Below are 13,567 nucleotides of genomic sequence, written 5' to 3' on the forward strand. Positions count from 1 at the left end.
TATCAGTATTTGGAACATCACTGTACGAACTGTCTCCTAGGCTATTGTCGGCTCCCTGCTGTTACTATCCAATACCACCTTGTCCCCCCCCACCCCCCCCACCCCATCTCATCAATATGCATGGCCAGGCACGGATGTCTGCACTGAGGAATTAGATGTCATGCAGCAAAACCTGAGCTTTTAAAGCCAGTGTAATCACAGCAAAAAGGCATTGTACACCAGATTGGGTCTGTTTTCACACTAGTGTGGAGATCCACTTATCTGTGAATTACACCCAGCGTGCAGTTCATTATAGTCGCCCACACATAGACATACACACACACACACACACACACACACACACACAAACAGGGTAATGCAGCTGACAGTCAAACCCAGGCTCAAATCAATGTAGAAGTAAACAACATCATGACATCTCATCTCATCTCATGAAACCACCAAGACCACGTCTTCCTATGGGGGTCAAATCTCAGTAATGAACTCCCCTATATCTCTCGGTCTCTCTATCTATTTTCTCCCTCCATCTTTACGCACCGTCCCACTCCCCCCACCCTCTCTGTGTCATGTGGTATTGTTGGAGAATAATGATTTTCGAAACCCACCCACACACACATAGTCACATGGCTGACTTCACTTGACAGATTGTCATCAGAATACAGTAATGGGACTTTTTTTCTTCTTTAACAAAGCATCTGGTCTGGTCACGGGTACAAGGAATGATTGACAACCCTTAGGAGGGAGATGGAGACAGATTTGAGCCCTGAACAAGGGGTGGAACAGCAGGGTAGTCTGAAAACAGATGACTGGTGATGTGTTATGGCAACGGAAGATCGGAAGACAAAAAAACAGCTTTTTTTACATAAGAGTAAGAGAGGCAAAAGTTATGACTGTTGGATACGGCCAAGTCTTGGATACGGCCAAGTGTTCTTTGGTATTTTTAATGTGTGGTTTCTAATGACAGTGAATAGTCTTTAAAAACATGAAAACGCATACAAGATGTTTTCAGACACATGCTGTGGGAATTGCTGTATAATAAGATTAATTGGTTTTGTTGTTTTTTCTTTGTGTGTCTGTGTGGGAATATATGGATGCTTGCATGTGCGTGCTTCCTGGTTGTCGATGTCCCTGCTTGTATGTGTGTGCCTGTGTGTGTGTGTGTTTGTGCGTGTGTGTGTGTGTGTGCCTGTGTGTGTGTGTGTGTGTGTGTGTTTGTGCGTGTGTGTGTGTGTGTGTGTGCATGTGCGTCTGTGTGTGTACCTGTGTGTGTGTACCTGTGTGTGTGTGTGTGCGTGTGTGCGCTTGTGTGTGTGTGGGCCGCACCGTGCTCTCCCAGGTGCTTAGGGGAAGACGAGGGAATGCAGATCCCCAGGTGGACTCAGCGGAGCAGTGAGCTCGGCGCGTAGCTGCGGCTGCTGAACCCTCCACCCCTCCCTCGCTCCTTCCATCTCTGATGGCTCTATGGGGCGTCCTCAGCCTCAGCCTCCACTGCTGGGTCTGGGTAGGCGCGGCAGCCAGCCTCCCCGGCAGTCACGACCGCCCCGGGGGTCCGCTGGACTGGCTCCTGTCCGACAAGGGACCCTTCCACCACTCCCAGGAGTACACCGACTTTGTGGAGAGAAACCGGCAAGGGTTCTCCACCCGATACAAGATATACAGGTGAGTCTTCTAGCACCACGACTGCCAACGGCCCCTGGCCCTGAGCTACGTTACTCTTCCTGCTACGACTGGTGGATTGATGATTCACTTGCTTATTCGAATGTATCTGTTGTAAGTCGCTTTGGAATAAGGCGCTTTCTGCTAAATGCCGAAAATGTCAAAATGTCAAAATGAGTCCGACTCAACGATAGTCCAGTGACCAAAGGCGGTCATTCTAAAATGTACAACAGAGGCCATATGCTCATAAATAGTGAGCAGCTGTTTGTTATCGATTAAAAAAAGGTAAAAGCAACACAGTTCTGCTCCTCTTCGGGCGCTGTTATGTGAGATAGTGATCAAAAGGACGTGTAGACTATAAAAATAACTTTGTTCGAGGAAAACGTTAGATACGCTCCTGCAGGGCTGAAGTTATGAGGCGCATCGCAGGCAACGGATCTGAGTTGTATCTTATTGTTTTTCGACACAGAGATCCAATGCACTGATACAGTTATGTAGAGAATGTTAGATATCGATAAGAAAAACCCTAAAGCAAGTTTTAAAGCCTAATTGGTTTTCAAGGTGGTCCTCTGTGGGCTCCGTTGGTAGAGCATGGCGCTTACAATGCTTAGGTTGTGGGTTCGATTCGCACTGGGAGCTTTGGATAAAGGCATCAGCATTATAAGGTGTGGAATACTACCAGAAGGCCGACTTCAAATCTATGTAGGGAGTCCTTGCTACACAGATTTGAAGGGTGAACCCTTATTAAGACACACTGGTGGGAAACATTATTGAACGGAATAAATTGCACTGTAGTCAAGGTGGATGAATAAATTGCTCTGGATGAGGAGGGGAGGAGAGTGACTCTCATCTCTCCAGTAATTAAACGACACCTATGCAGTGTTTGTAGTTCTGCTGTGGGCAAACAGTGCAGTTAAAGGGGCCAGGTGGTCTTTATATGGTATTTGCACAGTATTAGGTTGAAGACTGTCAAATTGTGAAATTGTGAAAAGTAGGATGACCTTCCCTTTTCCCTTTGAAAACGTAAAACAATTAAACATTTGTTTTTGCGTGGGTGTGATTTTGCCACCCCCCACAAAGTGACACAAGGATCTGATTTTAATAAACCAATGACAACTATTGTACACCTCAATCAAATCAACCAATGATAGCAGCTCCAGAGAGGGGCAGATAACAGCCGAGACTAGATGGAACTGGCCATTGAAATTTCAGATTCAGATTCAGATAACGTTTATTGCCATTATGCTTGACACATATAGGAATTTGCTTTGGCATTACAGAAGGTGCATTTATGCTTTTTTCACATATATATGAACAAAACAAGTACAATACAAATGCAAAAACAGGCAAAAACAGGACAACACAGGACAGACAGTGCATGGATAGTGCTGTAAATAAAGTGCAGTGCAGAGTTATACAAGGTCTAGTGCAGGGGTGCTCACACTTTTTAGGCTTGTGAGCTACTTTTCAAATTACCAGCTCAATAAGATCTACCAACCAAATAAAACATATTGCCATTGCTGCGAACACAAACATTTACTGTAATAATAACAAATTAAGGCCACGCTACACTGTTTCAAAATCAAAGAAGAGATTTATTAAACTATATAACAAATATTCACACTGGTAGTCCATTAACATTAACATTAACTCAGGAGCTCTGAGTGGTTTACACCAGACTGGCCAGTGCCAAGCCAGGTGCCATCGACGTCTCCGGGCGGCGGAGTGTGTGTGTGTGTCTGTCTGTCTGTCTGTCTGTGTGTGTCTGTCTGTCTGTGTGTGTGTGTGTGTGTGTGTCTGTCTGTCTGTCTGTCTGTGTGTGCATGTGTGTGTGCTTGTGTCTGTCTGTCTGTCTGTGTGTGTGTGTTTGTGTGTGTGTGTGTGTGTGTGTGTGTGTGTGTGTGTGTTGTGAGGCGGCGCGGGGCTGAGTGATGCCCTCTCCTGTGTGGTCCAGACGGGAGGCGTCCCGTCTGGACCACACAGGGGAAAAAAAAAAAAAAAAAAACACACTTTTTTTTTTTTTTTTTTACAATGCCATGTGATCTACCCACACTACCTTCGCGATCGACTGGTCGATCGCGATCGACGTAATGAGCACCCCTGGTCTAGTGCATGTTCAGTCCTGGGCAGACTTGGAGGCGGGGGGGAGGGGGAAGCCAGAGTCATTTAGCAGCCTGGCGGCTGAGGGGAAGAAACTGAGCCTGTGGCGGGCCTTCAGTGCCTTAGGCAGCCGCAACCTTCTTCCAGAGGGAAGCAAATGTTGTAGTGAAATGCAGCACGACTGTTCAGAATGGTAAGACAAATACAGTGTTGTGTTTTGCAAGCTAGAAAAACAACCTGCTGTCTAATTTATTATTCTAGTATGTCTGCATGTCGCAAACTGCAGAATGTAAACATAACTGGAGACATACAGTAGACTGGAGACACATACGTTTTGGAGACAGATGTCACCGATTGCTTGCACAACTTGCAAAACTTGCTAACAAATGGTTAATATGTAAGGATTTTGCCCAAGGTTTACTATGCTTGCAGGTAAGTAATTGCAAATGAGTAATCTACCGTGCTGACTTTATTTTGCTAGCAATCATAACAATGTCTCCAGCTTTGTTTACATTCTACAGTTTATGACTTCTGGACATTCATAGAGTAGGCCTATTGCTACAAATCTAGTCTCAAAGTAAGTCACCAAGGCAGAGGCAAGGGGACAATAATGACTAAACATATTTAGTGACGACCTTTCTCACAAAAAACATACAGTGACTTTTTTTTTTAAGATACACAGGGGTGTTTGTATTCAATTAAAATAAGAACGATTACATGGTCTTGTTAAAGGATTTGAGTTGATCAAGGTCATTACAAGAGCCAGATAGAATCTACAGGGAGGTTGTCTATAAGGGCCAAAACACACATGCAGCGTCAACTTCAGCGGTGTGTGTGAGTTTCATTTTGGCGCCCATGCTAACGGGTTAGAGAAGCCATGCTCGCTAGAGTCGGAGGCTAGCCTATTTTCTCTGCGTGCCGCCCACCTGAAAATGCTATCAGCAACATACACAACACTTTCAATGTCTACATCTGTAAATATGTCTAGTTTTTAGTTTTTTTAAATCAACACTTCCAGTATCTGTTTACAAATTAAAAGCTGTATTAAAATACGGTAGTCATAGCAGAAACCCCACGTAGGCTATAATTATGTTATTAAGTTAAAAGAACATCGGGTGAAGGGCAGTATTTTTCTGGTGGTATCTCTCTCTCTCTCTCTCTCTCTCTCTCTCTCTCTCTCTCTCTCTCTCTCTCTCTCTCTCTCTCTCTCTCTCTCTCTCTCTCTCTCTCTCTCTCTCTCTCCCTCTCTCTCTCTCTCTCTCTCTCTCTCTGAACGAGGATAAACATTGCTCCATTCACGCAGCGCTCATTCAGAAGAACTTCACGTGTTTTTCCTGATCAAGAAGCAGTTTGCTATTCTCTTGCCACAGCAACAATGTGACAGATACATTTCCATCTTGCTTATGTTGCGATCAACGTCGCGTAAAATGACATGTCGTTGGCACGATTGCCAAAATATTAAAACCAATAACACCATTGTCTGCCTGTTAAATCAAGTACAGCTATTCAGGATTAGTACTATACTTTTATCCTAGTGGTATTTTATAAGCTTGAATCGTTTCACTTCATTTTGACGTGACTTGAATGAATGGACTTTATTGTCATTGCTACAGTACAGGTACCAAACAACGAAATTTAGGAGGGGTGGCTCCCCTGGTGTTAGGAAAGGGAAGAAAAAAAACACTTTAAAAAAAAAAAAATCACAAGAAGGGAAGGAGCTGGTTTACATAAATAAAGGCTATGTACACAATCCACTGTACTATACTGTACAGATAGACGACTAGGGTCTACGACTTGACGCGGTCTCTACTGGTGACTGACAAGGCCAACGTGTCAGGTGCATTCACATGACTCTTAACAGACACTTTTATCCAAAGTACATTTGTCTAAAGTAAATATTAATGTCATTATCACTCCAGTCTAAACGTGTGTGTTGACATATGGTTCTGTATTAAACCAGATATTGTACCGTAGGTTACTTAGATGACATTCTCTTTTACCATTAGGACCAAGATGAGGGACACATCATTGTGCAGCAGAAGACATACAGTATAAAATACAGGCACAGACAGGCAGAAAACGTTGTTTGGCATTTACGGCATATAGCACATATATCAAGATACCCTATAGTAGCTCTAGAATCTGTGATTTATTAGCCATGTTATTGAGTATTGCATGTACAGAAAATGGGCAGTTTCTAGTTTTCCCCAAATCCCCAAGCAGAATTCATATCCCAAATTGATCTGGTAACACATGTTGATTAGTGGACTGGGGAGACACATGATTATTCATAATGTGAACACATTCCTAGGTACGGTATTGGCTTGTGATGGAAATTAGCGGCAATGTGTCATAAATCATATATCCGTCATCATTTGGAAGGATATTGGACATGCGCCGGGAAATGGCAGACGGGGGGGTTCTTGACATCTATGGATTTGTGCGGGATGTTTTATGGCTTTGGTGATCGGCTGGCGCGTTAAAGCTTTTTAATATTTTCTCCTCTGGCTAAGGCTGGGCCGTCACCCTCTCTGTTGCTGCATCGGCGGTAAGATTAATAGTCTTATCATGTGGCCAAGTGATTAGTGGGCTCTTAATACTTATTACTCTGCATTATCACAGGCTCCCCTGGGAGCCTACTGTCAGCTGCAAGGTTGGGTCTGAGGCGGGCTAGATTACAACCATCCTTGATTAACAATGATATTTATTAAACCCTTTTCATTTTGGGGGTTGGGGAGGGGGGGGGGGGGGTTAATGCTATGTTAATGCTATGTTTTTTGTTTTTTTTAGCTTTCATGGGCCAATTTATATGAATCAATAAGACACTGTTTGCTCTGAGATGATAACTGCTAATGGGCACCCCTACCGGGATATCAATTAAGCTCACACTGAACTTGGTTCCTAGGGCTGACATAACTGCGTCACCGCGAAGATCATTAGACAATCATGGCTAATATCGTTCTAAGGCAACCGACTTCAAACTGTCACGAGTCATGATGTAAACCGTTCACTTGTTCGGCTTATTATCGTTAATCAACTAGTCCCTAGATTCATTATCAGTAAAGTGGTGCACACACATGCAGCGTTTTTGTCTGGAGACTCCGAGGTTGGCATGGGTAGATCGCTCATGGACGTTTCTACACCACGGGGCCTACTCTTAGGGGCCTACTTTCAACCGGCCCTAGACAAGATGTGTTCATTCCCAATCATTATGGGTTGCATTTTTAGATTAAATTAGATTAGATTCAACTTTATTGTCATTGCAGAGTACCAGACAACAAAATGCAGTTTAGCATCTAACCAGAAGGGCAAATAGAGATATAAGAACATGATATAAAAACATGACAATGATAGTGATAGGTACAGTATGGCGAGTAAGATAGTTTAGAGGTATGTACAGTTATGAGCTATGTACAGTTAAGGTAGCTTATGTACAGTATGTTATGTACAGATGTATAAAGATAAAAAAGGCAACATCAAAGAGATATGTGCAATAATACGGTATGTGCATAAGGTAGCATTCTAAACAGCAGGAGTGCAAAGGGTAAAGAGTGATCACATTAACCAGGGGTGTGCACACGGTGCAACCAGCAGTAGTGCAAAGGCTAAATTGGATTGGATTTCTGTTCTGTTCCAGACTTATTAGCTTATTTTTACAGGCCACAACCTGTAAACTGTAGCCAGCTAGCATTCTGATGTCTTGAAAGAAAACACACCAACGCTGTTTTGGACCTGCGAAAAAAAGCACTTTCTAACATGGAGTGTTCTAGAGTGTTCTACCTGATACTCAGGTTGTATACAAACATGTTCTTAGCGGTGTGGACTCACAGATTTTTCGCTTTTCTGTCTCTTATCCATCCATCATTTTGGAGGTTTGTATTATGATATTATCATTATAATTATAATCATAATTATTATTATTTCTGAGGTGGCCAGGGGGGACAGACTTACACCCCACTCCTTTAGGCTGTTGATACTGTGATGCACATAAGGGACATTCCATTTAATTGGATCATCATCTGCATCCAATGCCCTTACAGAAACACTGAGGCTGTAGTAACCAAAAAACACAGGGAATGCTGCTGGGTTTCACGATGGGACATGAGAGAGGCAACAGTGAGAACTCTCCCAGCTTGTAGTTTTCCACTGATGTTTTCTGTCTGTTCTTCTCTGTTCAAATTCCCTCGACGATCTCAGCATGTCAAAGACGGTTCCCACTGGGTAAAGAGGGTTGCTGTCAAACGGTATAATACAATGTAATCCGAATGATATTGCTTTTTAACTCGGTGTGGACATATTGCTTACTTGGAGTTGGTAATTGCCTCCCTGTCTCACTTTTAATATAAGTGTTTGGTTGAGGTCACCCTGCTGACAAGCGTAGGTCAGTGCCATTGCTAATGTCCTGTGATAGCTGCATAGCCAAACAGTCCAATAAGCTTTGTTTGTTTGTTTTCAAATGACATCAGATTTTTTCTTTTTTTGACAATCTATTCCCCTGGCCAATAACACATAATCTCTGTGCAAAACAGTCCTGAGGAGATTAAAAGTGACAATATTATTCTCGGTGCCCGGTTCCCCTGCTGTGGAGCTTGGATCTCTGCTAAATTCCAATAATCCTCAATGACAGAAAGAAGATGAATTACCAGAAGTGGTGCTTCTGGTTACAGTGAGGTGTGTTACCACACGACAGCGTCTGGGTAATGAAATCGCACGATCTCATCCCTCTTTCAATTTTCCGACCTCTCGTCTTGATTGAATTTGAAAGGATCCTCGACGAGTCTTCTAAAGGAAATGGGATCTGTTTTTCTGTTAAGGAAATCACTGTGGAGAGAGGATGTCGGCTGGCGGACGGCTCTCATGTGCAAAGATGGGGTTCCGTTATACCACCTGTCTATGCTAACCCATGCCAAGGGACAGTTGCCATGCTCAACGGTGTCGACGCCAGATGCCTGTGTATCTTGTGTCTCCTCCACAGTGTTGACATATTGCAGTTTGGTCAAAAACACCTGAATGTGTGTCGAAAAGACCATAGGATACATGGCATACATTATGGTATTGCTGCAGCCTCATTATTGACAATGGAAGGCTGCAATTATATTGATAAAGTCAGTGTGTGTCTTTTGGATATCTCAGATATGCTCATTGGTGTTAGTGGATTAGTGTATGTTCTGATGTGCTTTCAGAGATGCAGAATGTAGTATGTTCGTGTTCTTTTAGAGGTCCTCTACAGTACAGTATGTGAGTGCAGTTTGAAAATAAATTAACGGTATCGCTAAAGTGCTAAATGAAACAGATGCAGCTACCTGTGGTGAACTGTAAGAGATAAGTCTGATAAATATAATGACTACAGTGCCAGGTCTGAGGAAAGACTGCAAACCCCCAAAACAGGTTCATGGTGAAATCCATTACATTTCCTCTCATTCCCTGTTGGATGAACCATTTGGCCCATGGGGGGTTTAAGATTAGACAAGGCTAGCTTATCACAGTCAACGATAACTGAAGAAACGAACGACTGAGGGGATTTTGTGGATACTCTCTTTGCTTTTCTCTCTCTCTCTCTCTCTCTCTCTCTTTCTCTCTCTCTCTCTCTCTCTCTCTCTCTCTCTCTCTCTCTCTCTCGAAAGACCTCAGGTGAGGATACTCTCTTTGCATTCTCTCTCTCTCTCTCTGTCTCTCTCTTTCTTTCTCTCTCTCTCTCTCTCTTTCTCTCTTGAAAGAACTCAGGTGAGGATAGTCTCTTTGCTTTATCTCTCTCTCTCTCTCTCTCTCTCTCTCTCTCTCTCTCTCTCTCTCTCTCTCTCTCTCTCTCTCTCTCTCGAAAGAACTCAGGTGAAGTAGTGGCCCAGCTGAAAAGGCAATTTATTTGTATGACATAGAAATAGGCAAAGATGAATGGTAATACTAGATGTAACTGACCGACAAATTAGTCAAGGTCCATGTCTAAAACAAACCGCGGCATAAGTAACTGGGTGAGCTCTTGACATTACAGTTCATTGTTTATTGTATTCATTTTGGAGGGGGACAGCAAGCTTAAATTATACAAATGGAACTACTTGTATTATTCCCACAGACCAACAGCATCTTGAGAGCGTATGTATTTGGTATTTGACATAGATTCACACTGGCCTATATGGCTCCACAGGACGCAGGTTGAATTTAGGGGGTTTACCTTGAATGAATCAATCCAATGTCTGGGTGGTGAGGGGAGGGGGTTCCTCATTACTCCTGCTTTAATGTGATGTATATCCTTTCAACGGGCCACTCTCTCTCCATCCATCATCCACAGCCAAGGTTGCCCAACCTATTCTGATTACAGCACACAAGCTTTTTACTTCAGAGTGCACTGCATCATTTAGTGATCCGTACCTATGGCTTTATATGTTAGTGTTAGTGTGCGTTAGTGTGTGTGTGTGTGTGTGTGTGTGTGTGCGTGCGTGTGTGCGTGTTGGAGGCATTGACTAGAAGACAGAAATGAAAGAGGGACAGAATGAAAGAGAGATCTTTTTATAGGCTGTAACACTGTGTAAATGGCCCATTTTTAGATTAGCCTCTAGCTAAGTGACACACACACACACTGCATTTTAAGGTTGCCAGACTGAAGTATAATGGATTATGTAATTATTCAAACACAGAGGATTAACACAAACACATGATGATGAACTCATCTTTAAGGCTGCAGCATACCACGCTGTGTATACAATACCTTACTGTAGATGTCAGATGTCAAAGTTACAAATGCTGAGGAGAATGTGTTGTTTTTGTCAAAACTTTACGGTTGCCTCCTGCATTTTCTTTGGATGGACCTGAATACGAATATGTTATACCACTAAGGATGTACCTGCATATGAATATGTTATACCACTAAGGATGTACCTGCATATGAATATGTTATTTGGGAAAGCACAAACAATGCGATGGAAACAGATACAGATTCTACCCGAAGCTGCTCGTTATAATTTGGAAAGAAAAGCCATGATTGACATGTCTGTGTGTCAGCCATCACCCATGATCATGTTTCTTTAAATCAATTAATATTTCATTCTGGATGGCCACAAGATAAAAAAAATGCCCATTCCGTTTGCACAATAGGACTTTGATTTCACGAACTTGTCGTTTCATTTATTACACATTATTGAAAAGTGATCGCTATATTCTGTAGTCGCTCCCCCCGACTCAGCTGCAAGAGTTCCACATTACGGAGGAGGCGTCACGTGCAGGAGCTAATGAGACAGAAAGCCTTTTCTTTGAAACTCCCACAACCAACACATCAAAATGAAGCTTAGAACCTGTCGTTTTGAAATAGTATTTAACTATTAAATATTTAACTTTTATTTCAATATTGTAAGTAAATGATCGTAAGTCAATATTCATCCGTTTAATATGCTGTATATCAGCTATAGGTTTAATGTAATTTTGACTTAGCGTCCACTAACACCCTACGAAATAGGCTACTGGTAGTCATGGTTACGGTATTAACAAAGTTCAAGTGACAGTAACAAGTGATTTGGGAGGTATAGGCTTACAAAAAGAGCTCAGTGAGAACATGTTTAAAAGACTGTTTTGATTTATAAAGCTTAATTTTCCTAATTCACAGTGACTGGTCAGTGTCCCCCAGATAGTTTAGGCGGGGTGGTTGTGGGATTCAGTAAAAAGATTTCCAGTGAAATAAAATAAAGAAATCCGTTTCTGATTGCTTATTATTGTCTCAAAGTTAAAGGGGTTAAAGAGGGGTGTTTAGTTAAAAATCTAAATTAAAATGAAAAAAAAGAGTGAGAGAGAGATGAAAAGTACAGTATGAGGATGTGGAAATATATTTCAGAATTAATGATATGCCAATATGAAACCATCTGATGCTTTGAAGCCACACAAATTGCATTCCCAATGAATATTAGGTTAGAAAATACAACATTTTCCCGATTTAATGTGGCTTCCAGTATAAACCAAGCCCACTTCCGGGTTTTCTATCTGAATACAGCTACAGATCATTTTGATGGTTGAACAGATATAGATACAGACACACATAATGACATCTCTGTACACCTCTATCCGGCACAATTCTTTCTTCCCTAATTATGAAACGTATCGGATGTCATCAATGTGCTGATTTCTATGGGTTTTCCTGTCAGTGCATATTTTTGTCATGATGTGTTTATTAAGGAGAGCACCTGTCAGCTGCATGCTTTGAGCACAGTTCCCTCCCAAGCAACATTCATCTTCCAAAATGGTACCTGTTGGGTCTCGGTTCGTTCTCTCTCTCTCCCTCTCTCTCTCCCCCCCTCTCTCTCTCCCCCCCCCTCTCTCTCCCCCCCCTCTCTCTCCCTCTCCCTCTCTCCCCCTCTCTCTCCCTCTCTCCCCCCCCCCCCTCTCTCTCTCTCATTCCCTCTCTCCCCCCCTCTCTCTCTCTCTCATTCCCTCTCTCTCTCTCCCTCCTGCCTCTCTCCTGTCAGGACCTAAAGCTAATGATGCAGTGAAGCGATACGGCGGATGCCCCCACAGACCCACCTCTGCTCTGCCCCTGCCAGACGCACATTCATAAATACACATCATTAGTGACAGTCTTGTTTACCAAAATGGCAGCCTTCAGTGGCATGTTCATTCTTCCTCGTTTGATGCTTCCTAGGGAGTTCGGGAGGTGGAAGGTGAATAACTTGGCCGTGGAGAGGAGAGATTTCCTGGAGTCCCCGTTGCCCTTGACTCCAGAGTTTATCCGCAACATCCGACTGCTGGGCCGGCGGCCCACCACCCAGCTGATCACAGACAACCTGATCAGGAAATACGGGACTCACTTCCTGTTGTCGGCTACTCTGGGAGGTAAACACAGTCATTACACTGGACTTATTATGAGCTTGACCCAAAATATACAAAAACAATAAACATGGAGCATATCGTCACCTTCGTAAAAAATAATGGCTTAAGTCATATTTTCAAGTTTTGCGGAAAACGGAATAAACTGAACTAAATCGAGAATATATGATATTTAGGCAAAAACTATTTCCCTCCAAAGTCACTTAAGCCATTATTTCAAGGTGACGATATTTGTTCAATGAAACATCCGCCACCCTAGTCACCACTCTATTCATTCCCCACAGTGCTGTTGATGAACAAGTGAAAGACAGAGTGTGTGTGTGTGTGTGTGTGGGGGGGGGTGCTCTTTACGAGTTTATTTCAGTAACAAAGCCCTGTGCGTGTCAAGGAAGCGGGCAGAATGGGTTTCCTCTTAGAGAGCAACACTTGACGATTACTTCAGCCCTGGCTCCCGGCTCCTGAAAGGTTGCGGTTATGAGTGGCTCCTTATAATGCATAAACCCCCCAGCTGGCCGAGCCCCCCCTGCACCTTCCATGCTCTGGCACACAACCAATTCGGGGAAGTATGAGGAGGGGAAAATGAGAAGCTGGGAAGCTCTGGCGGTGCGCCAGCGATGTGCTAGCTAGGGTTATAAATGGATTGCCTATCTGTGTCCTGGAACATATGGACTTCATGAAAAACATAAATAGATAGTGATATTTTAAGGGCACCTTTCTTCAGCTGAGAAAGAAAAACAAAATATTCCTGTTTAAGCTATGAGGCCTATATATACAGTATATACTGTATAAATGTATCAGAATCAGAATTTTTTATTACATCTTAATGTGCTAGTACACAAGAGTAAGATTCGTTGGCTTTGGTTCCTCAACATTGACATTGCAGCATTCAGATACAGGAAAACAACACAACAGTAACACAGTAATAATAAGCAAGGTAAGTAAGCAAAAAAGTCATTCCACAATGACAAGGAAATAAAGTGGCCTTTTGGTAAAGTGGTAATTTCACAGT

The 13,567-nt window shown here is 42.8% G+C and overlaps 1 protein-coding gene across 1 annotated transcript in view; it reads left to right on the forward strand.

Annotated features, from left to right (window-relative positions):
* Positions 1-1,450: 1,450 nt before the first annotated feature.
* brinp3a.2 (bone morphogenetic protein/retinoic acid inducible neural-specific 3a, tandem duplicate 2) overlaps positions 1,451-13,567 on the forward strand; it is a gene marked incomplete at both ends in the record, with an annotated part of 28,346 nt that continues 16,229 nt past the window's right edge. Inside the window, 2 exons of the mRNA XM_080537146.1 lie at positions 1,451-1,656; positions 12,374-12,564. Of these exons, the coding sequence (XP_080393272.1) occupies positions 1,451-1,656; positions 12,374-12,564 (397 nt within the window). The remainder of the gene's footprint in view (positions 1,657-12,373; positions 12,565-13,567) is intronic.

Source organism: Nansenia antarctica, assembly GCF_963989245.1.
Source record: "Nansenia antarctica genome assembly, chromosome: 7".
Classification (NCBI taxonomy): Eukaryota; Metazoa; Chordata; class Actinopteri; order Argentiniformes; family Microstomatidae; genus Nansenia; species Nansenia antarctica.